Source organism: Haliaeetus leucocephalus, unplaced genomic scaffold, assembly GCF_000737465.1.
Source record: "Haliaeetus leucocephalus isolate CR32 unplaced genomic scaffold, Haliaeetus_leucocephalus-4.0 Scaffold555, whole genome shotgun sequence".
Taxonomy (NCBI): Eukaryota; Metazoa; Chordata; class Aves; order Accipitriformes; family Accipitridae; genus Haliaeetus; species Haliaeetus leucocephalus.
In genome coordinates, this window is record NW_010972991.1 from 3309897 (window position 1) to 3335891 (window position 25995).

General features: G+C 42.6%; 1 protein-coding gene across 1 annotated transcript in view; it reads right to left on the bottom strand.

Annotated features, from left to right (window-relative positions):
- The window catches only part of TG (thyroglobulin), a 158754-nt gene that overhangs the window by 127724 nt on the left and 5035 nt on the right, over positions 1 to 25995 (bottom strand). Inside the window, exons 6-19 of the mRNA XM_010577115.1 lie at positions 22638 to 22744; positions 21383 to 21526; positions 19442 to 19627; positions 15152 to 16216; positions 12923 to 13510; positions 11461 to 11703; positions 10982 to 11119; positions 10333 to 10410; positions 9764 to 9876; positions 9075 to 9186; positions 7601 to 7801; positions 3525 to 3734; positions 1128 to 1282; positions 484 to 640 (exon numbers count right to left, since the gene is read on the bottom strand). Coding sequence (XP_010575417.1) covers positions 484 to 640; positions 1128 to 1282; positions 3525 to 3734; positions 7601 to 7801; positions 9075 to 9186; positions 9764 to 9876; positions 10333 to 10410; positions 10982 to 11119; positions 11461 to 11703; positions 12923 to 13510; positions 15152 to 16216; positions 19442 to 19627; positions 21383 to 21526; positions 22638 to 22744 — 3497 coding nt within the window. The remainder of the gene's footprint in view (positions 1 to 483; positions 641 to 1127; positions 1283 to 3524; positions 3735 to 7600; positions 7802 to 9074; positions 9187 to 9763; positions 9877 to 10332; positions 10411 to 10981; positions 11120 to 11460; positions 11704 to 12922; positions 13511 to 15151; positions 16217 to 19441; positions 19628 to 21382; positions 21527 to 22637; positions 22745 to 25995) is intronic.

Below are 25995 nucleotides of genomic sequence, written 5' to 3' on the forward strand. Positions count from 1 at the left end.
CCCTTCCAACCCAAACCATTTTATGATTCTAAAGGGGGGAAAATAAAGCCCCAAACAACAACTTGGAAGAAATTAGTTATATTTTTGGCAATGTGTGAATTGTGTTTCTCTGAGTCCAACCCAAAAAAGAACACAATCTTTTCCACCACTGAGGACCCACCCAATGGAAATTAACATCTGGGACAGTTCAGCTCATGCCCGATAAAGTAATTTTCAATCTCAGTTAAGGAAGCTGGGAGAGGCAGTTCTATCTGAAAGAAACATTCAATTATAACTCCTTTCCACTGTGCAGCCACAGCCTGAAAAGAGAAATACATCAACACCATAAAGCTCAAAAACACAACTCCAGTGTTATGAAGACAGTTTCAGTGAGCATTTGTAACACCGTGTTAGTGTCTCCTAAGAGCAGACACAGGGAAGCAAAACAATTAAAAGCAAAGGAGGTTTAATTCACAGAAATATCAGAGGAAAAAAAAAACTTACCAATATCATGGAAGTCAGGGAGAGAAGCTGCCGGGATGTTTTCCAGCTGAGCTCTCCACGTGACGTTCACCCCCAGGCGATCCATGCCCAGGCATTCGACGTAGACGGTGGAATCATCACAGACAGAAACGGAGCCAGTACTTCCAAACGCATTTACCTTGAGTTCAAAATTAAATGAAGCCACAGTTAGTCAACCTGAGAACCTTCCAGTTCTTGCCTTTCCCTATTCATTTGCACTGTGCTATGCTAAAAAGCAACATTTTCAAAAGGGCCTGTAAAAACAGAAGGAGGAAAAGTAATTTTAGCGGGTCATTTACTCACTGTAAGAATAGTCAATATGTTCTCTTCCATAAAAACATATTTTTAATAAATATTGGACTGATGTGATATAATTTCTATGGCTACAATTAAGCTGATGTGGGTTTAGTGAGACTAAACATCCAATTTTCCCAGTCATCCGTATAAGAGTGCTGCCAGTCCTGACAGTTTTCATGGCATGTTCTGCTCTTCCACCTCTCTCAAACAGGCAAAGTCCTACTTTGTGTCTCACCTCTTTTTTTTTTTTTTTTTTTAAATACAGAAAAACACAACCAACAAACAAAAAAAAACCCCACCAACAACAGAGAATAAGGAATTGAAATTACCTGGAGGTGACATAAACCACGAGCCTTCAACTCATCTAAAATAAATATCTGGAATGCCTGGAGTAATCCAGAGTAGTCAGAACTACAAGTCTTCTCAGGAGGCAGTAGTAGTTGAAAGTGCATTTGAGCTTGGACTGTCTGAAATAATTGAAGCTCTAAAAATTAAGAAGAAAGGGCATTTAGTAGCCTTGCTAATGTAGAAACTGACTTTCAAAGTTACTTTGAGAAAAGGCAACATTGATTTGGCATTTTGATCTTGCATCAATAGCATCTCCTCATTTCTAGCTGAAAGCAATAGAGTTGTTGGTAGTAAACAATAAGCAGCAAGAGACATGCTTGATAAATATATATGTTGTGCATTAGGGAAAAAGCCAGGTGATATATAATAACAAAGAGATATTTTACACTGAAGCATTAACTCACAGAAAGACAAGGAACAATCTGGATCATTAATGATGACTTTTTATAAGCCTTAGCAGATAGGAATTTCCAGGGAAGTAGATGAAAGCTGACGTTATGCCAATACTTAGAAAATAAACAGGAAGACAAGAATTATTGACCTGTCAACCTCCATTTCTCTTAGACACAATCATGAAAATACTTCTATTAAAAAAGGAATTAAATGGTTAAAGCAATTAATACTAATTCAAATGGGATTTCAGAAATATAGCTTGTCAAATTAACTGGGAATCAAATTTTAGGAGAGAATAAATTTGATTGCATGATAATGGCGTTGATGTGGACACCTACAAGGGCCTTTCGATTTTTTGATAGCAAACCAAAGTGACACAAATCACATAAATCGAGGAGAAATCAGTGAGCTCATCAGTCACAAAGTGAAAATCTATTTAGCCAGTTTTTAGCCAGAAAAAAAAAAAGGTGCAAATTTCTTGTCTCCACTGGAGTTATGCTGATCCCAGGCTTCACGGAGGGTCTGTTATCTCAGAATCAGCACAGCGGTCATGCTGTCATGTCACCTCCAAATGGAGCTGGCTCTTATCCCACCAGCCTGGACAAGTGCTCACTCTTTCCTCTCCCTCATTCACCTCCTCTACAGACCCTCGCTGCATCACATACAAATGTCACTGCTGGATTCCCTGTCCCTCACCCCAAAACGAGCATGGGAAAGCCTGGAGAGTTTCCAAGGAAAATGATGGGAGGGATCAGAGGACACAAAAGCCTGTTTCTTCCTGCAAGGCACAAATACCTCTCTCTGTTTAGTTTATCAGAGAGTACTGAAGAGCTGCCTTAACCACAATCTCTAAGTGTACACATAAAGAACAGGCAATAAGATTTTGAAGAGCGTGGGTAATTATCCATTGGAACAAATTACTAAGCGTTGTGGTGAATTCTCCACTATTGTGAAGTTTATTCAATCACCTTCTGATGTGTTGGGAATTTTTTCTCGCTCCTTAAACCATGCTCTACTTCAAACACAAATTACTGGGGGAGGTCCTTAGCTTGCATTGAACAGCAGCTTGTATCAGATTGCCACACACCCCACTCTGTCCTTACAGTTATTCAACTGCCATGAGGCAAACGCGAAAGTTACTTGATAACATGCTACAATAACCTAGCAAACATGATTACAGACAGACAAAAGCCTCAGTCTGAAATTTAAAGTTTAAAAACATTTACATTTGCAATAGAAGACCTGGGTTACAACTGGAAATGTGTCAACACAGGGGTTTCCAGAATGGGCTTAACCCATTCTGGAGATGAAGAGTAGCTGCAAACTTGGCATCAAGATCCTCATTTCTCAAAGTTCAGCACTGCTGCAAATTGCCATTTTGATCAGAGTGTATCTCTATTTGAAATAATTGAAAAGGCCAACATTAATATCCAATTACATGAGCTCTGAATAGACAACCGATTCTTCCAAGAGTTAAAGTGCCATTTTTTTCTTGAAATAAAAATGGTTTGAAAAACACCACAAATCAGCCAACAAAGACAACAATAATCCTAAAGAACAGACTGCTGCAAAAAGATGCAGAAGTAACAGTGACTTGATTATGCAAATAAACAGTCAAGTTCTGCCAAATTTAAACATCTGGTGTTCATCTGTTCTTCCAGGACTAAGTAGTTCCATCAGAATCACTTCGTGGTGCCAGCATCTTTTAACTAACAAAGAAAAATCTGCATATAGATTGAATAACTATTTATAGCTATATCATTACAGAAAAGTGGGACTGTTTCTGGCATAGGAGCCAGCCAAGAGACAGAGATGAAGACGGCAGAAGACAGGACGCATCTATTGCACCTTATTTTAGCAACTCCCATATAACCGTTGTGCCCTATTAGTGTCATTCACACAGTAGCTTCGTGATGAAAGCAGATTTTTGCACATCTATTTACACTGCCCTGCGCCCTTCCCAACCCGCAGCAGTTCAGACATACTCTGGCAGGCCTGGTAGAGCGGGACAGCCGAGACCCATCGTCGCTGTTGCACGTCGCACTGAAACGCCGTGCTGGAAGAGGCGCTGCGGAAGCCCTGGCGACACACCAGCCAGCACTGCTGAATGCTTGAAGCTTGCCCAGAAATGTTTTCACAAAACACGGCTCCGTTGAGAACAGATGAGGCACCGAATGGCAGAGCACACTGCGGACCTTTAGGCACACGAGAAAGGGGATGTATTAGTGGCATACTATGAAGCACTTCCAGTAAAAAGTCCACAAAACGCTTGTATCAACAGAGAAAATCTAGACAGCACGCTGTGCATTTCCCACTCATCTCAACTTGGTTCTGGTTTGATGTCAGCATGGTTCAGTTTACTAAAGCTGATGAAAAGACACATGTTGACTTCGATGGGTAATGCATTGGGTCCAGAAAGTTACATGCATGGTTTCTAAGAACAGATAAGTTTAAAACAGCCCTGAATAAATTTAAGCAGGAGATGAGAAGGAGGTTTCTAACCATCAGCAGAACAAACCTTTACAAAAGATATCCAGTGGAAATAGGCAGAGCCAAAGAAAAAAGTCTCCATTCCCTTTAGAGTGGCATTTGAAAACTTTAAGATCAGGAGCTCATGACGACGGTGTCTTCAACAGCACCGGGATGTTTCTGGTGACCCAGCAGGTCCTTAACAGCAGTACACAGCTTTGGAGTTGGAGCACAAAATCTACCCTATCAACTCACACTGCATCAACACAGTCATTTCAACCCTGCTAGCCCACTGTAACAAACTATTATAGGAGGCTAACTACAATGATAATTAATTTCTACTAATCAGTGCAAACCAAATGCTTCATTCAGTGTTAGCCAAATCCCAACCTAATTACTGAATATATCTAGTAATAATTAAACAATTCTGAGTTCTAGAGCTACAAAACATAGGAAGAAAAAACAACTTTTTCAAGTAGAAATAAAGAAAAAGATGTTCTCATATTGTACATTCACTTGCTTAGTGTATATACATATATACAGATCATTTTCCAAATAGCAATGCTCAGATCAGTCCCAAACTCCCTAGTCACTGGAGGAAGGCACACATTGCTGATGGTTCAGGTCTGAGCAGCCTCTGTCTCCCCTTCTGATGGAGATATGAAGATTAATTCCTTAACTTAGCAGCCACTTCAGTTAAAGCTTAAAACATTGCAGGATGAATCTGGGATCCAGTGTGCACAATACATCTTTGTTTTCCAACCCTGAGCATTTCAATGCCAAAATAAAAGGCTTTCCTATCTGTCTCTCTGAAGTGCCAAATGCATTTTTTTTCCAAGTTTCCTTTATAGCATCTTTTCTGCAATAACTCTGTAAAATGGGGCCACTACATTCCTTCTCTTCACTCACTGACTCTGTATCCAGTCTCTTTGTCAGTAAAGGTGGAAACCTGGCATCCTTGCTTAACTAACTTTTAATAAACCTCCCAAGATTTCAGGACAAAAGATATCACTGTAGAAGAGATAGTAATACTTATCCTGAGCAATGTAAACTGCATCCACCTTTGTGTGCAAATTACATTAATATCTCTTTATACAAAGTACATAAAAATCAGCCTGTGGTCTCTTTATCGCTCTGACACAATTCTATATCCAGCAAGTCAAATCCAGTCTCGGCTGTATGCTGCTACCCTCTTTTACTGGCTGTTCCAGTGAGAGTTGGTGTGTGAACCAGGGAGATAACCAGCCCCCAAAACATAAGTGATGGGTGGTTTCCTGGTGTGGTTCACAGGTTTCAGTTCACAATCAGTAATTTGCTCATTTATCCTTCTACAGATGTCATCCCACTTACTATCGTTATCAAGCTTGCACCATTTTGTCATTCTTATATTTCTGCCCCAATTTCTTGGTCCTGTAGGAGTGAATCAGAATCTAGCTGAATATTGACACTTCTTTCATAAGTGTTTCTAAACGTTTCCGTAAGGAAATTACTGTCTCCAGGACCTTCTCTGGAAGGCTTTCTCTTCTCTATCTCTACTCAGAGCTGTGGAAAGGGGCATGAGGACAGGAGAGGCATGTGAAGACTGCTAGGATACTTGGCATCATCTCTCTGGTGCATGTCAACTAGAAAAGGTTGGATTCTACCTCTGATGGAAATGATTAAGCTAATGAAAAACTCACTGCATGCACTGGGCACTGTGAAGTTATTACTTGCTGTTTACAGCTGTCTGTTCTGATGTTGGAGGAGAAGTGTATCATATTTTCCTGCCACAACAGCTTCTTTTGCTGATAGACAAGATCTCCAAGATAGTGAGATAGCACTCCTTTTCCTTTTTCCTGAATAATTATCAGTACTTCCCAGGACTAGAGGTATAAGGCTGATAGACTGAGGGGAAAAAAAAATCTCTTTTGCTTCTTTATTCTTACACAATAACTAAGTCATTTAGCATGAAAAAGTTCCACTGCTATTTCAAAATCCAGGAAAATCATTAAAGATTATTTCAATGGTATTTCTATGCAGAAAATAACAAATAGCTTTCAGTAAAGCCAGGTTTCCACTATATTTTCAAAGCAGTTCTCTCTCAGCTCAGTCTTTTAAAAAAGAAAGGTCATTAATCATTCAGTCACTATTTCCGCTAGAAAAAGTACAGCATCAGAAAAGAAACATCGGAAGTGCAAGCAAAATGTAAAATCACCTTAAAGGCATATTTCAGGGTACACCTACACCCTCCTTAGAACATACTCCTAAATTCCCTTGGAATTTAGGGGGAAATCTGGAAAATGAGCTTTCATGGAGAGAAAGAGGTATCAAGGACTTAACATTTACAACTACTTCCGACTTTTCTCTGGCCTACTAGAAATGCTTCCCCTTTTTTCTGTTCACCTTCGGAGTCTATGGGAACGTCAATCCCTACTGCTGAGTGCCAGGTGTCACGCTGAGTTCCTCCAGCTGGTCTAAACAAAATAAATATCACATAGTCCCATGTCCCACAGAGATACTAGCCCATAACCTGAAAGCAGGACGGCAGCAGCACTGTACTCGTCAGACTGATCATGCACGAGGCAGATACAACCCTGGGGTCTCCCTGTGGCTTCCCATAAAATCCCGTCCGCATAGCTCTCTATTGGTACAAGAGTTCAAAGCAAATGATGTTGGCGGTGGTTTCCAAGTTGGCTGAGGAGCTATCTAATTGATTAAAATGCCTTACAGCCAGTTGGGCTGACCCAATCAGGTATTTGGTTGGTGAGCATGTGTTGCTCTTTATACAGCAGAATCACAAAGGGAAACTGAAGCAATTTCTTATCATATGGTCTCATTTTCCTAAATCTACCAACAGCTGTCATTTAAAAAAAAACCAAACAAAAGAACTATGGAAACAGTAGTGTCCTGCAGGAACTAGTTGAAGGTTTTCTTTTTACATCTCTAGTTTCCACTAATCATTACACTTCAGAGCACGGCCTTGTAGAAAGTTTGATTTGTTTTGCTTCAGTGATGGGAACATGTAGAAAGGCCATTGCAAATTAAATTTAGCGAAATGTCTCTCATTTGGACATCTCACTGGAAACCATGAGTGCATTCCAGTGCTCTGCAGGTCTGGTCATGCAGGAAATACTCTGTGAATATGTAGTGTTTTGGCACATCCTTTTCACAACTCTTGTCACAAACCAAGAGTAGGAATGGCAGAAGCATACATTTTTCAAATTTTGTTTTAGGCAGTTGAATGGCTTTTAATCGCAGAGCCAGCTCAGACTAGAACAGGTTCAAGTTTGCACCGAGCTGTTCAGATTGACTTTTTAGCTAAGTTTTATAGCTCAACTGCTCTGATTGAATCAATTTTATGAATAAGGAAGTCAAAGATCCATTCTCTTCTCCTTTCTCCCTGACAAACCACTTGAAGAAAACTGGACATCATGCCCAGGTAGGTCTGAAATCTGCTAGAACACAAAGATAAGCATACTGCTTGAGCAAAAGTCTTTATAAAGGTCTGAATAAAGAAGATTAAATACAACTAAACACTGGAAAAAGTCAGGATCAGGGTCAAGTTCAAGACCTGGATTTGCTCAGAAGCAACGCGCCTCAAGGAGGAACTCACTTGCACATGCAGGTCTTCCTCCGCTTACTCGTGTCCCTGGCACCTCTTCTCCATTGTCAAAGACACACCAGCAGCTCTCTTGATCCTGGCTGCATTGCACGGGTGAGAAAGTCCCGTTGTCCCCTTCACATTGTGGGATGTAGCCTTTCCCAGCTTCTCGTAAACCAGTTTTAGACTTCAGCATATTGCAGAAGCTAGGACCTTTAAAGAGAAATTCATTGCAAGATACAGAACAGAAGACAACAAACTGTCCTAAAGACTTTAACAGCAGTGCTTTCAGCCTGTTTTATTAGAAGGAAGACAGATGAGGGATCATGAAACCATAAATAATTTGAATCATTATTGAAACAGGGAATTTTACTTTCACTAGAAAAACCACATTTTTTCTAAAGATTTAAGTGCAAGTTATATGGACTTGCATCAATAAAATAGTTTTAAAAATACTGATATTTAATTTACACTTACATTTTTTTTTTACCATAAATTCGATAATGTATCATTTAGATGCTGATATTTATTTTTTTAATCAAATTAATCTTTTCTGTAAGAATTTTTGATCAAGCTCATTTTAAAATGTAATAATATGATCATTTACATTTTAAAATAGTCAAAATGTCCCAGTTTTATACAATTCTTCAGTGAACATGCAGTTACTTATCCCTCATCAGTTCTGTTGCATGTCTTCATGGATTTCTATCATTAGCACATATGTAAGAAAAAGCAAGCAGTCTTGCTGGGTCACATGAAAGTACTATCTAACTCACTATCCTCTCCTAATTATCTACTCTGTTACAGATGTTCCAGGAGAAGGTTTGCCTGAAGCCAGCAGATTATTCCCCCAAATTTTCCATGGGAGATGGCAAGCAGAAAATCACCAGCTAAAGAACTGAAGAAACAAGCACAGCAGAACTGTGGGCTCTTGGGCTGCCCGTACTGCTCAGAAGAGCAGAGCCAGTGCATGGGCTCCAATAAGGCATTTCAATTCCTACAAGCAAAGATTCTTCAACTTTTTGGATCAACCATCTCCTATGAGACTTCAACAGTTCTCTGTCTTTATTTGAAGACAATAAAAAGGTATTATAGATCTAATTCCATTCCATGGAGCAGTTGTGGACCACGTAAAATGGACTCACTGACCGCACACGGCCCAGTTCCTGACCGACTGCCTTAGAAAACTCATCCATGACCCTAAAAAATTTTCTACGGTGGTAAGAAACAGAAGGTAAAAAAATGCATAGAAGCCTGTTCATCAGTTTGCCTAGACTGGTTTATTCCTGGTGTTATGAAAGTAAAAGGATAACTATTTTCAGATACCCTTTCAATGTTGATGTGCTTGTATGTACCATATCACTGAGGAATTAAACTGTAAGGCTCCCATGTTTCACAGGCATCATTCTGAAAAGGAAAGTACATATGCCGCAAAGCATGAGTCATTGCCACTAGCGTCACAGCCCATGGGTAAAGCATTACTCACACTCAGGATTGCCATCCAAATCTTTGCTGCCGCGCTGAAATATTTCTCCTGACACAGGATCTACACACCAAATATCTGAGTTGGATCTCTGTAGCACAGCGTATTCTCCTGTCTACAAAGAATCAATTGCATGTCATTGCAGAGCAACGTATACCAATACAGACATGACACAATCCGTACCCCAAAGGTTGGTTAAAATATTTGATTATATTTACATTTGTCCATTAATACAATACGTTGAAAAGAAACACAAAGGCCTGTCTCAGGGTTCTGTCCTGCTCACGGCCATGTTTTGAGAGCATCACAGATGCTATTTTGGGATACTTGCATCCAAATCCCTCTCACCCTGACATTCTCTCACAGCTCAGGAAGAAAGAGCCAGCCCCCCAAATGTCAGTCAATTAAGTTGTGCCTTTTAAGCACAGCCCTGCAAAACGACTAGGCAGAGCTACCCTGTAGGAGGGAAGCATAGGCAGGGACAACAGGGCTTCCTATTCTAAAACTATTTAAATTCTGCCTTTTGCAGGGCAACGCCCGCTGTTCGTTTTGTCTTACCATTTTCTTTCAGGTTAATAGGAATGCACAAGGGATGCTTAAGGAGCATAGACTGAAACTATACAAGCCTTTGGCATGGTGTAAGCAAAACCGTGGAGGCTTTGTTTCTTCCTCCCTCATTCCTATTAAATCACCTCAAGGCAGTAGGGGACGAATAGATCAGCTGAAGAGGCATCCAGCTTTGAACCGCTCTGTCTCCAGCTGGAAATTAAGGCATTGGTTCGAGATCGCTGACATGGTGTCTGGCCTGTAAGAGAGAAAACATACATGCGTGTTAAAATAAAATCAAGATCTCAAACCTAAGCTAGAGAAAGGGCTACATCCCCAGCTCCTTCGCACATCTCCATTAGACTCTGCTACAGCCTTAGGCAGGGAATTCCCAATCGGTGTTTGATAGCCACACAATCACAGGATGGCTGAGGTTAGAAGGGACCTCTGGAGACATCTGGTTGGACGTCTGATCCAAACCCCTGGCTCAAGCAGGGCCAGCAACAGTAGAGGGTCCATTCTCAAATCAGGCAAGCCAAAATCACACGTAGTGAAATTAAATGAATTAGCAAAACAAGCATAAAATCTCTTTTTCTTTTCTTGCAGTGGTTAGCAACAAGCCTTGCTTCTTGCATACCATACTAGAATTTTCAATAACTATTAAAATTCATAAGACCAGGTAAAGACAAATATTTAGAAAGAAAAACCAACTGACATTTGGGAAGTTCTGCTGAGCGTGAGACCAAAGAATCCATGACATAACGTCCTCTCTCATCCACGCACCAGCAATGACCTGGCCAGGGAAGAAAAGCAGCTTTATTTTAGAAGTTGTACTGCAGTATGCTTTGTTGTGTACTGGGGAGATTTTCATCCTCAGCAGCACTATAGAAAGTGGTCAGCAAATCTAAGTCACAGTTAAGTCTGCTATCCAGAGATAAGCAGACCACACCTGGGAGCAGTGGTGAGAATGGAAATGTAGCAGCTCTGGTGAGACTCTTCCATTGCAGCCCTATCCCGCAGTGTATCATCTGCTCCCAGCAATTTGGTATCACCCACAAACTCGCTGAGACCACGCTCCAGCTCATCGCCCTGGTCATTATTGATGGCATTAAGCAACACCAGCCCCTGAACCGACCCCTGGGGAACACCACTAGCAGCGAGCAACTGACCATTGACTGGTTTTTGAGCCCCAGTGAGCTGCCACTTGAGTTCCTCACTCCAGTCAATTTTCTACCCATTTTGTAGACCACTTCACCTCTCTCCAGTTTGGCTACAAAAATACAGGTTTTCCATCTTTTTGTTAGAATTCTGCTTAGATTTTCTTTGCTCAGACAGCCCAGAGTATCTTGTTAGCAATTGCTCACCTGTGCTCTCATAGCACTGAGTTGGCTCCCAGTTTCCCAGACCATCACACTGTGGGATGTAAGGGAGAAATCCCAGCTGCGTTGCTTCCCCAGCAAAACTTTTTGAAATAAAGTGACTTCGCCAGTAGAAATGCAAAACTATAAAAAGATACGTACAAGAAAGCTGTTAGTGTCCAATACAAGATATTTTAAATGCACATGTTTGCAAACACCTGAATGTTCCCTGTACTTCAGAAGGCAAATTGAAAAATGCTGCAAGTACAAAACCGCTGGTAAGTGTCCAGATCTTATGTATGCATCACGTCATACATATAAGACAACTGAAATCAGCTCTTGGGTTGGCAGGTTAATTATACTGATTAATTATACCTGCTGAGTTGCACCTGTTTTTCAGCAAAGTTGAATTTGACATAGCGTACTCCCGCAGAGATTCTGGGCATTAATCCATTTAATTAAGCTCTCATCAATCTTTCACCTACCTGACCATGCAGCCAGCTGGAGAGCGTAGTCACTGCCCGATAACAGCTTTTCAGAGACCACCACCTCCGACTCGTAGGGCCGAGCAGAACGTAGGAGGTCGTTGTCTGTGAGCCATATTCCCTTTGCCATCAAGAAGCTCTCTCCAAAAGGGAAGTGGGAACGATTTGATGCTCGGATGAGCTGCTCTGCCTCCTCCATAAACTTCACAGCTTCCTGCTTAACACCTTCACACATACCAGGACCTGTAGAACCAGCAGGTATATTAATGCCCTTCATCTAAATCCAGTAAACATTTGCATGTAAAAACTAGCTGGTCTTTTAATTAGCATCTTCTGTTTCCTTCTCCACTTGCTTGGTTTTGAATTGTTTAATGAAACAAGCAAACAAACGAGACTTGTCTATGCTTAGCTATATAACAGCAAGAGTCCGAGAGTACCAGGAATCACCCAAACATTCTCCAAGTCTTGGGCCGAAGCCTTGATGATTTTAAGTTACGTCCTCCTCACTGGTTACAAACGGGGTTAATATGTCTCTATAGAAATGACCCTCAGTTGCTGTCATAAAAAAAATGGGATAATCAGAAGAGAGAGCGAGAAAGGAAAATGAAGGTTTATCCCTTGGGTCCAGAGTGGCAGCTGACACTTCGCCTGTCCTCTCCATACATCTACTGGCTCATAAATGGCAGTTCATCATAAACCACCTCAGAGAAAGCTTCTCTGCTAAAATAACTCTCTGCTAATATTCTTCGTCCCCTTTATTCCCCATTTGCCCACAGAACTGGCATCTCTGGCACTCCTTGCCCATTTGGAAGTTTGCCATTCATTGTCCTGTCTCTTCCTCCCAGCTGCAAAATTACTATGATGTGATGAGAATGGTTTGAGTGACTACATTTATAATATAGGTCATCTGCTGAAGTGACCCCAAAGAGGACCCAACAGCTTTGGTGGAGGTGTCTAGGCAGAGGGCTTATCAAACTTCAGTGCTGGCCTCACTCTTTTCCTAGTGATTTTAAGGGATATCTGTGACTCTTGACTGTGTAGTAAGAAACAAGAAAACTCCTCTTGCCTCATTTTAAGGCATTCTTGAAAGTCATTTACATCACAGTGTAATCCTGAATTTTCCATACAACTCTTCATATACTGTTTCTATCTTCAAAGTGTCCTTTGCTGTCTGGCTAAGTATCTTCTGCAAAAGCATTATACGTTCAAATTCCAAATTATAAAATCTACACAGACTTGATATGGAACTTTATTCCTCCTTATTTCCAAAGCTGAGAGACCTCGTTATTTACCAAAAATGAGTCACCGAACCTCTGGTGGCCAGTGACAATGGCAGTATTGGTGATCTTTCTGACAAGTAATTTTCTCCTACTTTGCAGCACTTGAAAAGACTTTCCTCTTGTGGCATAAAAGCAAAGACCAGAAACACTGCTACTTCTGTGCTAGAAATTCTGTTACTTACATGCTGGCACCTGGCTCACTTCTGCCTTTGTTCCTTGCAGCTCTTCTCCTTTGCTATCAACACACCAACAATCACGAAGTTCAAAGTGGCTTAATGGAGCGCTGAAATCAGTATAGGGTCCTGGGTAATAGGTCAACTGCTCATTCAGAAGCTGCCAGAACACATATGGATCCAGTAAAATGTTCTCAGACGCAGAGGTCAAGTTTCCTTCCAGCACTTCAGGTGGGAGATCAGTGAAGGAGGAATACGTGGTGAATGCTGGGAAGACGTTCTGGTGCCCAGCCTCATACAAAGCTTTAATAAAAGCTGAAAAGCCTTTGGAAGATGCCTCTTCATATCCGGTTGTGATGTTCAACAGATCAGCAGCTGGCAGGGGTTTGCCTTCGTTGTTCTCTGCAATCCACCTTTCGTACCACTCGAACGCTTGCTCGGGAGGGCCGCTGCACTGCACCCGCCTCCAGGCACCGTCAGCATCACACTGCGGGACGTAAATCCCGGGGAGCTGAGACAGAGCCCTTGGGTCTGACAACAGGAGTTTCACAGCCTTCAGAAACTCCTGACCAGCTGTTACTTGGCAAGCGCTTGGGCCTGGGGAAAAGAAAAACATGCATAGCACATCTTAGGAATGCACTGAAGACATACGGTACCCCCAACCCCCCTAGTACTACAAACACCATTACTAAAACTTGGTCACTTATCCCAATACTAACAACAACATTTCTGGCCTGTTATTAAAAGAGCTAATGCTATTAAGCTCCCATGCTGAACCAGGGTAAGATTTCCAAAGGCATGTGAGCACTAAAAGATGCATATAGATATGATTTTTAAATATATTTGAACACACCGAGTGCCTATAGTTCTTACTGGGGAGGATAGGTACTTGATGCCACTAAATGCCTTCCTGAATCTGTTCACACCAACAAGGTATCTTCAGATACACTTGATAATCTGGCAGTTACTTCTTATTCAGCCAATCCCTGCAAAAGCAACCATCCGAACAGTAGGATAATACTGATTTTATTTCCCCTTGGACCTAATCAGGATTTTCAGATTCTGTTGTCCTCTCTTCTTATTCTCTACAGAATATTGCAGCTGAATATAAAAATGCCATCCCTCAAAATGCTGGAGTGAGGTTTTTTGGAAGTCTTTTCTGCCATCTCCAGATCCAAATTTCATTTTGCCACCAAGCAGCTCTACAAACCTAGCAAAACATAGGAGCTCATCTCCTTTTGAGCACCAGAGAATTATGAACCTGTTTATTTTGATTGCACTACAGATGTGTTAAACCCCCTACCAATTCAGATTATTGTGATAAATTCCCCGCTACTTCTGCAAACTGCTATTCAAAGGAGCTCCCTCAATATGTACCACTGTCATCTGCTGGATACTCTGCTATTCCTTCTAAAATGAGAAGCGGGCTCTTCTCTTGGTCTGTTCTCCCTGTTGATGTGCCATTTTCAGTTCACAGAAACTTGACAGACAAATATCCCCAGCCTATGTGCTTCCTTCTTCCTTTGTATTACGTTAATAGAAGGGCAAGAAGAGGCAGTTCATAATCTATAAGCAAGTTGCAATGCCAAATTGATGTCTGACAAGTCATTTGCAACTCACTTTTCTGGCCTGACTGTGTGACCTTTATGAGAAACCTATTAGCCTTTGACTCCCCCTCCTATGTTTGGACTCCTGTGCCGTCCTACCAAGTTGAGGATATATTCCTGAGCTAAAAGACTAGAAGAGGTTCATGGTTTAAGGCACTGAAGCTCTTCAGTTCTCAGGACAAGGATGAGCCAGTGACCATGCCCAGGTGACTTGGTCCTGAAAGTAAAAGGGCTTTTTCGCTTGGCGTGGGTCACATTCAGTTACACAGACGCTCCAGGTCTCATGGGCATCACGGATGTTATAAACACTAGCTACACACTGAGTAGAGACATATGCCAGTGACATGCTCATTAACAAGGCAAGACCTCAGGCTCCTCTGTTTTGAGTGTGCCTACCCTATGCACCGACAGAAGAAGGGACCATTTTTAAGACTTAGGATATCAAGGTTTACATACACTGTTTCCCACTGTTCCCCTGCAACTGTAGGGCTGACTTGCTTTCCTGTTAGGGGACAATATTCTTTGTATACAGCATTCATACATTTCCAGATATAATCAGATAGGAAGAAAGAATCATGAAATTCCAACACAATAAGGAAGCATTTTTAAATTCCCAGTCCCTAGGACTTACATTGCATTGGCTTTCCAGCTTTTCCCCTTATTCCTGGAATAGTCTTGCCATTCAAATCAACACAGAAGCAATTTGCCCCATAACACTGGAGTGGCAGAAAGTCTCCATCTTTGGTACAAGAGGGAATAAAAAGATCTGATCCAGCAGGCAGGCTTTGCTTCAAGTTTTGCAGGTTTCTCCTTTGTTTCTCACAATCAGTGGGACACCTTGGACGTTTGCCTTGAACTCTTGAGCCTGGAATTTCCTTACCTGAAGCGTCCAAACACCAGCACTCTCCTGCATAGCACTGAACTTCCTCATACCTCCCCTCCTTGGTGCACGTTGGAACAAACAGGTCTCTTGGCTCTTCACCACAGTTTTCTGATCCCAATGCGAGTTTCAACACTTCACCTAAATCTTCAGCAATGCTTCTGGGGACAGAAATCACTTGCTGAAGAAAAGTAAAGAACTCTGGTAGTTCCAGAACAGAGGAAAGGAATTTCATCATATTCTGATTGTCCTGTAGGGTTACCGTGCGGCCAAAGCTGCCTACAAGAGGTTTACTCAAAATGGAGCTCCCCTTTGATACCTCCAATGAAAACGCCTCAGCTGATTCCAGAAGGCTTTGCTCGTTATCCCTTTCTCCCACATCCTCCTGTGGGAAAAACTGGACAATGCTGTACTTCCCACTAGTGCCAAGTGCCCCCGTGAAGTTAAACTGGATCAAATTCTTCAAGAACCTTCCTCCAAAGAGGTTTTCTTGGAAACGTTTTGGATTGGCAGTAAATTGCAGTGCCACCTGAGCCAGTTCCCTTGATGGGAACATCCCCGTGATGGCTTCACCAAGGGTGGTTTCTAGCCCAGGAATCTGGTTGACGTACGGGCTTTGTGCAACTGGGGACAACAATCCAGAGTCCAGAAACAGCTCCTTGAAGGAGGGAGGGCAGGGTCTTGAGAAGCCAGCTGTTTTTTCCGACTGTGTATCCGGAGTGGAAAACAAATTGGTCTGGCTGAAGTACCCAGCAGGGCCATAAAAGATCCTCGACAAGGCCCGTCGCCTCTCTGAGATGCACGCTTGTTCTTCACCTAGACAAAGATTTAAAAAAAAAAAAAAAAAAAAAAAAAACAAATTTTGGAACCTCCAAAAGCTGTATCTCTGTGACTATCTTTCAAGCAATCTGGGCAGAAACCACATAAATGTGTAGTTTAACCTGCCTCTAGTTCCTAGGCTATGCATCACGCATATTGATAAGGAAATTTGAACTGTTGCTGAATACAGTCTATAAATAAAATTCTCCAGTCAAGACACAAAGTGAAAGAAAACATTCCTTCACCACATCTGAGTTGTCTGCTCTGTGGTCTTCTTCTGGTTCGATTGTTTCCCAATGTAAATCCTCATTACTGTTCCTATGGCTGAAAGAACAAATAAAATCTTTTCTAAATACTTTATTCTCTGGTAGGATGCCTGCTTCTAATGAAAACCTCCAATGATCCAGGTGCAGTAAGTGAATCTAAGAAAGAGAAATAGACTGCAGAAGAACAGAAAGTTATTTTAAGCAGTGCCCACTAATGAGGAATTTATGGAGGCTTCCTACCTAGATCTTCAGTTTCATAGTGAAGTGTTCATTACAAAAGGTTTGAAAACAAATTGTTAAAATTAGCAGTAATAGAGTGCTAAGGACCAGATGGCACTCACAAATGAGCTCCAAAGGAAAAAAAATACAAAATTTCAACAAAAATAGTCAAATGTCAGGGTACTAAGGGTACCAACAGTGGCCCTGGCCACCCATATCCAGGGCCAAGCTGTCTCACAGGTGTATCTGCATCCAGCCCCGTCTGTATGTTCATACACAGACAGCAATGGCTCCAAGTTAGGATGCAACATATCACTGAAGAAGGACCTCTGAAAATGTCAGCTTAAGGCTCAAAAGACATCAAAAAAGGAAAGACTTGGTAGATATAAATACACTGAGAACCAAACAGACAGGATGGTTATGGCACTGACTGGATCTCTGGAACGCACACAGCACAGCAGCTTGAATCATCTGCCACATGGTTACCTCTCCTTGAAAACTAGCAGAGTTATAGAGAAGGGATGCAAAAATATTTTGAGGACAGAACAGCTTTTCCAGTAGGAAAGACTACTCAGCTTGGACAAAAAAAATATGATAAAGATTTTCAAAAACCAGGATTCTCCACAAGACTCACAATAGACAATTATTATTCAGTATTTCTCACAGTACAGGAATTAGAATGGTCCAGAAGTAGAGCACATAATTATGATAATGAAATTTATTGCCAGAGGATGCTAGGAAGCATAAAAGGTTAAAAGGCAATTAGGCATATCCCTGGAAGATGACTCCATAGGGGAGTGCTGAACACAATGATCTGGGTTCATCCTCCAGTTTGGGGCCTCTCACGCCTGCAGCAGGATATATGGAAGCTAAATGTATTTCCCACGTTTCTCATACTTTCGCCCTAAGCATCACTGCTGTGCCTGTAGGGGACAGGATGGTGGATAAGCTGCTTTGGTCTGCTCCAGCATGGCCTCCCTTGGGCTCCCCACCTCATCCCTATTTATTCCACATTCAGGCAATATGATAAAGCAGTCATAAATCCTGTTAACAGTAAAGATAAAAGCTGGAAGTCTTAAAAGCTGCTGAAATAGATTAGCAAGTAATCTGAGGCTCTGTGATCAGCATCTTTCTCACTCCTCCTTTCGCACCCTTGTCCTGCTCTGCGGTTCCTGGCAGGGGCTCAGGGTCCCTCACAGTGGTTCCTTTGTAAAGGCATTTTCTGTAGGATGGGCCCCTTCTGTTTTCAGTGTTGGCTCTTGGTAAGAGGGTTGAAGAACATTCCTCTGGGGACCAATAAGTTAGTGTAAGCCACAATCCCTCAAGTATGCTGATATGAAACAAATGTAGGATCATGGTCTTTAAACGCTCTCCCCTCCTACCCACTGTTGAATCAAATCAAAGCAGAGTGAGAAGGAATAAAGAGAAAGGCACTGCTGGGTTGAATTTACTGTAAAAGGTCTGAAAAGAAGCATGTCCCTATCAGGACTGCCTCGTGTCCCAGGTCACACGAGTACCCAACGTGCTACCCACACCTACGTCTCTGCCACCTCCAGTGCTCATGCTGCTGAGCGTGAGAGTCAAAGATATTAAAGAGAAATAAAACAGAGCAGAACCGGAGGCACGCACATGGTATGTAGCTGTCTGAACACAGACTGCAGCTATATCCTTCATGAAATACCTTCTCAGGAGCTAGTCTGCAAAACCTCTGCAGAAATTTTTCCCCACTTAAATTTCCTGAGTCCGCCAATAAAAGCTGCAAGCAGTCTCAAGTCATTGCATGCCCACCACCCCCTCCAAAAAAAAAAAAGAAAATCATCAGGAGGGCTCAGCAAAGCACATTCAAAGAGAAAACAACCAGTCCCAACATATGGTGAGGCTTCTCAAAGGTTCCCTTGCAATATCCTTGGTGATCAGCCTCGGAGGCATGTTAACATTTTCATTTCGCAGTAAGCCTGTCTGTGCCCAGAGCACTCTGAGCGACTTGGAGCCGTGACACCCAGAGTAGGTTTCTCCTTCTCTATCTGCTTGGTAAGACTGTGTCTCGCAGACAGAGCAATTACCTTTCCCGAAGGCGGCTCCTGCATTAAGACCTTGTGCCCCAGCCCTCCAGCGCAATCCTGAATATTTAGGTAATAAATATATAGGAACTTTCCTCCTCCCCTCTGGCCCTTGGACATTTCTGCTGTCATTTCCATTTGGGGCACTGATTTGATGGTGTATTCTTCATGAAATCTCTCAAAGCCCAAACCCATACACCTTTTCTGAATTGGTTGGGCTTTTTTTTAACTGGTTTTGGCAAATTTCATGGCCAAATATGCAGTGACAGATGGGGAAAAAAATGCTTAGGATGAGAGATGCCTTAGAAATTATATAGCATATCACCAAAGGGAGGAGGTAAAGCCCAAACCATCATCACTGGCTTCCTTATATTATCCCAGATATTCTGACTTCATGCCCCAGCTCCAGGAATCAAAAGACAGATTACCATGGCTGCAAAGAAAAGCCTTGCTGTATGCAAAAGTAAAAGGCTAAAGAAAGGTCACGAAGGAAAATAAAAGGAATATGATATTTAATAATTTATTAGAATGTGGTTCTTAACCCCAAGGAGGTTTTTGGATCTCAGGTTTTGAACACCGGAATCTGTCAGAGCTGAGAAGGGAACCGGTCCTTCGGGTTTCTTTCTACAGACGCCGAGAGATGTGCTCATTTTTCCTTTGCCAAACCTCATACATACCGCAGGCTGGGGGTTGTCCTCGTCTCTTTGTGCCCTGGACCTCTTGCCCTTCGGTGTCCGCACACCAGCACTGTCCTCCCTGCTGACACTGCACCGGCGTGTAGCTCCCATCAGCCTCACAAGACGGCACGTAGGCGTGCTGGTAACGCAGGGCTGCGTACCGCTCAACCTCACACTTCGAGGGGCCTGGAAGAAAACCAGTATGTGTTAAGGAGGCAAAGCTTAAAGTTTCAGAGCTATCTCTCCTTGATCCCATTGTTTGCCTATTTGGAAGGAAAAAAAAAAAAAAGAAAAAAAAAAGAAAGTTTCATTTCCTGACTGTTTTCAGTCACACTTCAAGTACCAGCCCCAAATGTGAATTCTCCATCCTCTTTTCTCCTCAAGGATTGGCCCCAGGGTTTTCTACTGGAAGTAGTCATTTCTGAAAACTAAACAGAAAATAAAACCTCAACACATTTTTCAGCCATAGTCACGGGTAGGCAGAGTAGCAGCATGTCTCTCAGGGAGTCCTGCTGGAGGCTAGGCGAGCTCTGGTCCTTCATGCAAATGCAAAGCTGGTCAACAAAGACAGATATGCAGCTTGGGAGACTGAGATGAAGGCAAACATCAATGTTTCTAAAGAGAATGAGGCATTGCTCCCGCAAAAGGTTCTGTACCTGACTGTGGATACTTGGTCTGGGACCACCCAATATATTTCTCTCCGCAGGGATCTGAAGACCCTATTCCTGTCAAACTGGCCTTAATGGCAGAGAAGCCAAAGCTTCATAAAGCAAATTTTCTGAGTTACGATCTCTCCAATACTGGACTCCACCCTTCCAACAGAAACTTTGCTTGTTTATACAAACCTGCAATCCTACAGCCTAAACATTTCTCACCTTCAGGAGCTTTTCAGCTACCAGGTTGAGGCAGCAAGAGCATCACATCAGAGCAACCGGTCCATCAAGGAAAGCTGACAACTTTCCTGATGCCTGTGGCTTCAGGTGGCAGTGTGAGATCTGGGTAAGTCACCAAAGCAGTCCCCTTCAGCCGCTGACGAACGTGGTCATATCTCCATCTTGTGGCTGTTACAGCTTCATCTTTGCTGGCAGCCGCTGCATCCCTAGCTACAGCCAGAGCTCACCCAACAGCACTGTGCAGCGAAGGGGGGAGGATGCTTTCCAGACTCCCCAGAATGATCGGCTTGTCCCAGAAATAGAAAAACCGTCTGACTCTGTGGCCAGACGACTTGCATCACTATGGGCTTAGTGCATCTGGTGATGCAACTCCTTAGCGAGGGTCAGACAGCGATGTCAGAGGAATTTGGATAGGAGGATGCAGTATCACACCAGCGGGTTCAAACTCTCCCCAGCCAAGGCAATTCTCTTGGGCTCTGGTAGAGGAGAGAGAAGGAGGTACCTGACCTCCTGTCCCACAGAGTTCACCACCCGTAGGCAAAGAAACTCTCTCCCCGTTTGCCTGCCCTGACCAGGAAGGGAATGGACCCAAGGGCAGATCCAGAAGTTCAGCCTGGCTGGCTAAGGCAATACAAACTCCTCTGTAGCCTCCTGGGGATTGAGTGTCTTGTGGTCAGTGTAAAATCCTTCCTATTTCTGAGTGTACCAACATAAATTAGGGAGCATTTTCTCAGGCTTTTAATTTAATAAATCATCAGATCCATTCCCATGATCTCAGGGCAAGAGATATGGAGAGTTCATGGGATTTCAACTAATGCAAACTTCAAGTGCATGGGAAAGCACTGATCAGAGCACAGGTACAATCTGCTGGTAAGAATGGTTAAAAGCCAGCTGCAATTCAAGGACCGTGATTTTTTGCACTGAAACTGTGATATTATATGCTTTTAGTGCAAAAGAATCCTAGAACAACTCTCCCTAATGGAAGCTGTCCCATATAAGCTCCAAAATTTTCACCTTATGTACAGGGCATCACCTGGGTGCTACTTACATCTGAACTTGCCCGAGGTAGCTAGCTGAACCCCCAGAAACCGCCTCTGCAGGATCCGATATATACTGGTCTCTGTGAACATGCGGGCAGGGTCCAGCGCAGAGAAAACTGTGTCATAAACTTCATCGAGCAGCAGTTCCAAGCCTGGAAAACAGAAACTTTTAGCACAGAGCCTGGTTTTAAGACAGAATTCACCTGCTTTACACCGGATTAGCAGAACTGGAAGCCTATCAGGAAATAGAAAAAACAGTCCTATAAACAGACCAAATGCAAAATTATACTGCATAACCCTAATGCACCGCACCATATAACCCGCTGCTGAGTGCCCAGCCGCTAGCTTTATGCCTTGACATCTACCAAAACAAGCAGGAGGAACATCCCATAACCGGCACTGTGCTGTGGTTTTGTTAGGTTCAGCCTGCAGTAGAGTAATTGAGGGAATTTTGGAAACAATTCCCAATCATTTTGTTTGTATACCAAAAAAAAAAAGAGGTGCAGTAGTTCCCCTGAGTGCACAAATTTTTTGAGAACTTCTCATCCTTGTGGCAATTAAATGTTGAAATTGTCATCTACCATGTAAATTTTAAGCTATCATGAATTGTGTTTTTCAGGGGTTGGTTTGTTTGTTTGTTTTTTAATTTTTAAAACCACAGAAGCTAAGGAAGATGAGCTGAAAGTCCTTAACTTCCTCATTCCTCCTTCTTGGAAAAAAACATTCTTTCTTCTAAAGTGTCCCATCAACTATTAACATGCCTAAAAGGTATCCTGAGGCGATGAGAGGAAAGGAAGTACCGTCTGATGCTCCCACCCATTGCAGGGGGCTTGGACTAGATAATCTTTAAAAGTCCCCTCCAACCCAAACTATTCCATGATTCTCCTGAGCAAGAAGAAAACAGTTCAGTCTCCAGGCCCTTTTATTCCCCTGCATTTGCCGATTTGACTTATCAAATACGACACAGCTTTCTAGTGTGGGCAGAGGTTGGACATTCAGATATCCTATTCCACCATCCCAAAAAGGAGAGGATTAGCCCCTGGGCAGCAGCTCACAGGCTGAAGTGCTTCTCCTAAGAGTGGGATTTCATTAGTGAGCTCCAGCCTTTCCCATGGGCACTACACTGGTCACAGTGATCTTACCCCTTGTAAGAATGAAATCGAAGTCCCAAATTAATCTGAAGATGGGTAAATGTTGTTTGTCCTTTCCCTTGGGAATTCAAAGCCACTCAAGTTAAAGGGTCAGATGCCGGAGGGGACTCACCAGTGTCTGCTAACTCTCTGCCCAGGCTGTCCACGCAGTAACAGTACCCAGAGACCTCGGGGAACGTCTCCCGCAAGGAGCTGAACGTTTGGAAAGCCCCCGGGAGCCTGAAAGGAAAAGCAGAGTCCTGTGAAGAGCCCAGGGAGGCCCATCGACAACAACAAAGCATCGTCTGTGTTTCCCTCCCGAATTTGTACGGCAAGGATGTCTGCAGAGCACAAAGCCACCACAAAACCCTTCCATCTCCTTGTGGCAACCAGGTTCCGACATGATGCAGATCAGTGTTTCAGCAGGCTAACGAGTCTCCTAAATGCCATTTTTTTAAACAAATACAGGACAATCTCCCTTCAGACAGATTTCTGACCCTTCCTAAGCAGGTACACTCAGCATCCAACGCTCATTTTCAATTCTATTCTCATCTTTGAAAGCCTGTCAAAGAGTGTAAAATAGATGGACGCTGGCTTAATGTTATTACAACACCCGTTCATTAGCTCCTTCCACAAATCTGCACAGAATGGCAGAGTGCCTAAACAAACAGGTTGCTTCCTCTTCCCTGCATGCTACGTACGCTTTCTGCACTGAATTAAGCACAAAAGCTGATAAAAACCTCACTAATCTTTTTCATTTTCAGAGCATGGCTCAACAGATTAAGGAGAAAGGGGTTTTAACATATTACAAGTAAGATTGACTCTTATTTCTGGAGATCAAAGAGATGCTAGTTTGCAGTATAATATTCTAGGAGTGGCAACAGCCAGATTCCAGCAAAGCAACGATTTAGGAAGGAAACTTAATAGGGTCAGAGTTGGAAAAAACATAATAAATGTGATCTTAACTGACAGACACTCTAGGGTTTCTCCAAGCAAACAGAAGGTAAGTTTTTCTAAATTCAAAGTGCCAAGTTCCGAAACAATCATATTATTTTACAGACACATACCCATATCCCGAAATACAATAAAAATCTGGTGTCCCAGCTGCATGTGGCTTATTTAGGGAAACCTAGCAACAGGGAAGTGGAATTTTCTGCTCAAGACATAGAGAATTAAGTTTAATGCATTAAGTTTTTACCAAAGAAGGACACTTAGCAGTAACAGTAATGGTGGATTAGGCCCTGATCAACTGGGAAAAAGATTAATGTGCCAAAGCAGCTTACAGTGACCCTGTGAAACTGGGACTATGACCAGCCTCAGTTCAGGTGCCACCCTCCTGCAGCCTCAGGGCTGCTCTAGCACGCGCAGTCTGCAAGTGCCCCTGCGAAACGCAGTGAAATGCTTGTCCGGCTCCGAGCCAGCGGTCAGGTGAAAGCAGCGGAGTAAGGGGCCTTTGCTACCTTCAAGAGTCTGCCTGAGAGCTCTGCCACCTCTTGCCAGGAGAGCTGGAGATGCTACTGCTTCCTCAGTACCTCAAAGCAGAAGCCTGGGAATGCACAAAGCAACAGCAACCCCCGGCAGAGGAAGGGGCTGGTAACCTCGGGGTTGTCCCAGCGTTATCCAGCAGTGCTCCTGGCTCAGAGCTTGCACGTCCCTGCGTAGCGCTGCTTCGCTCTGGCACTCCTCCACATCTTCAAATTAAAAGCCTACCGACTCCCTCCATTTTGGATCATCAAATCCTGCTCCGCTGCTGACACCCGCATGCTAAAAGCAATCAAAATTTCATACTTCAGGGCACAAGGGGACTTCTGCCAGCATTAAACAATGCAATTCAAGATATAAGCACCTAAATACCATCTTTCTATGGTCTTCAGTGCACACGTGGACATAAATATCTTGGGATATTTCAAGAGCTTTCTGCTTCCCTAAATTATCATACACTGGCCACTGCCTAATCAGGAATATGATCTTTTCTCTTCTTAGGAGAGCAATGCTCCTCTATTCAAAGGCAGACCTCTGCAGTGCTCACGTCCTTGGAGCTCAGCACCTCAGCACCTCAACATCTAGCTGAGTGAAACAGGATGCAATGAAAAAATTCTGCATGCTGCTTTCTTTCAACCTCAACGTTAAGAAGTCACATGCATCATTATACTACTTCTATATGGGGCAGATGTGTAGTCATATCCTGTCATTCTGGTTATTTTTATTCCAAGTTGAGAGTACAGCTAAATAAAGTACAAACGGATATAAGTTAGACCCACACAAACAAGAGGACAGAACTTTTCCTACCTTACTTGGAAAACTCACTTCCCACTGATTCTCTTTTCTCAGCTTCTTTTTAATCAGCCCTCAAGATGAGTAGCGATAACACAGAGTACCTCATCTATCAGACCCAGTCCAAAACAGTGGCCGAAGCAAAGGTGACTACATTTAAGTTATGGATAAATATATAGTGTATCCATGTGTTTCAACAAGAATGCTCACACTCAGAAATGGGAAAGTGAAGAAATGTGAGGTTGTTGACCTTTTCTTCAAATGGTGAGTCTCTTCTCTTGGCTTCCAGCAAAGACAACTCATTACTGATCTTCAAAAGCAGGTTTGCAAGTAACCCCTTCTATGTTTCATATGTGCAGCTCGAGTTATAGCTGCCTTTCTCATTGACTATTCAGAAGCAGAGAGAAAAAACCAAATCCTGTTTATTCCACTGCCAGTGAAATAATACATAAGAGGGCAGAACCTCCTGCGAGCTGGGATAAAGACACTGACACAAGGTCTTCAGTCTGATGACAATTATAGCACAAAAATAAAAATATCCTCCTTGATTTTTGATTTTTTGATCATTCCCATCCATCTACTACAGGGCTTTCTATATGGCTGCCCATCCAAGTAAGACCTGGGCACAATAAATATATAAAATAAGTAACAGCAGCCAAGCTGCCAGGGTGAGGCAGGAAATTTGGGCTCATCTTTCTTTCCCAAAGTTTTCCTCTTGGGAAAGTCTTAGCTCTAAGCTTCTGAATTTCTCCATTTTTTTTTAACATGCTGATTTATTCTGGAATATTTATGAAGGTGTAGGAAAACAATTTGGGAAGGGTGTTAGTGTGACATGTCTAGATTTCAAAAATCAGCCTGTGGAACCAAGGAAAGTTGCTCCACTGATTCCACATGAACATAAAATATGGGTTTAAATCCCTGTTCTGCTACAGTCCTTTGCTGTGGAACTCATCCCTTTCAACTTTGTATTCTGGCCTCCTGTTTATGGGATGGGATAATGACATTTGAGGCAGAAATAGTGTGAAAATAAATATATTATTAATGACCTGAGATACTCAGATATGATGGTAATGGTTTAAGTCAATGCCATAATTAGAAAGGTAGACAGCTGGGAGTGAAATGATCCTGCTGTGATTAATTACATGACACGGACACAAGAAAAGCCCAATCTTGCAGGTCTTTGCAGACAAATCTCCCAATGGGAGAAAAAAATTGTT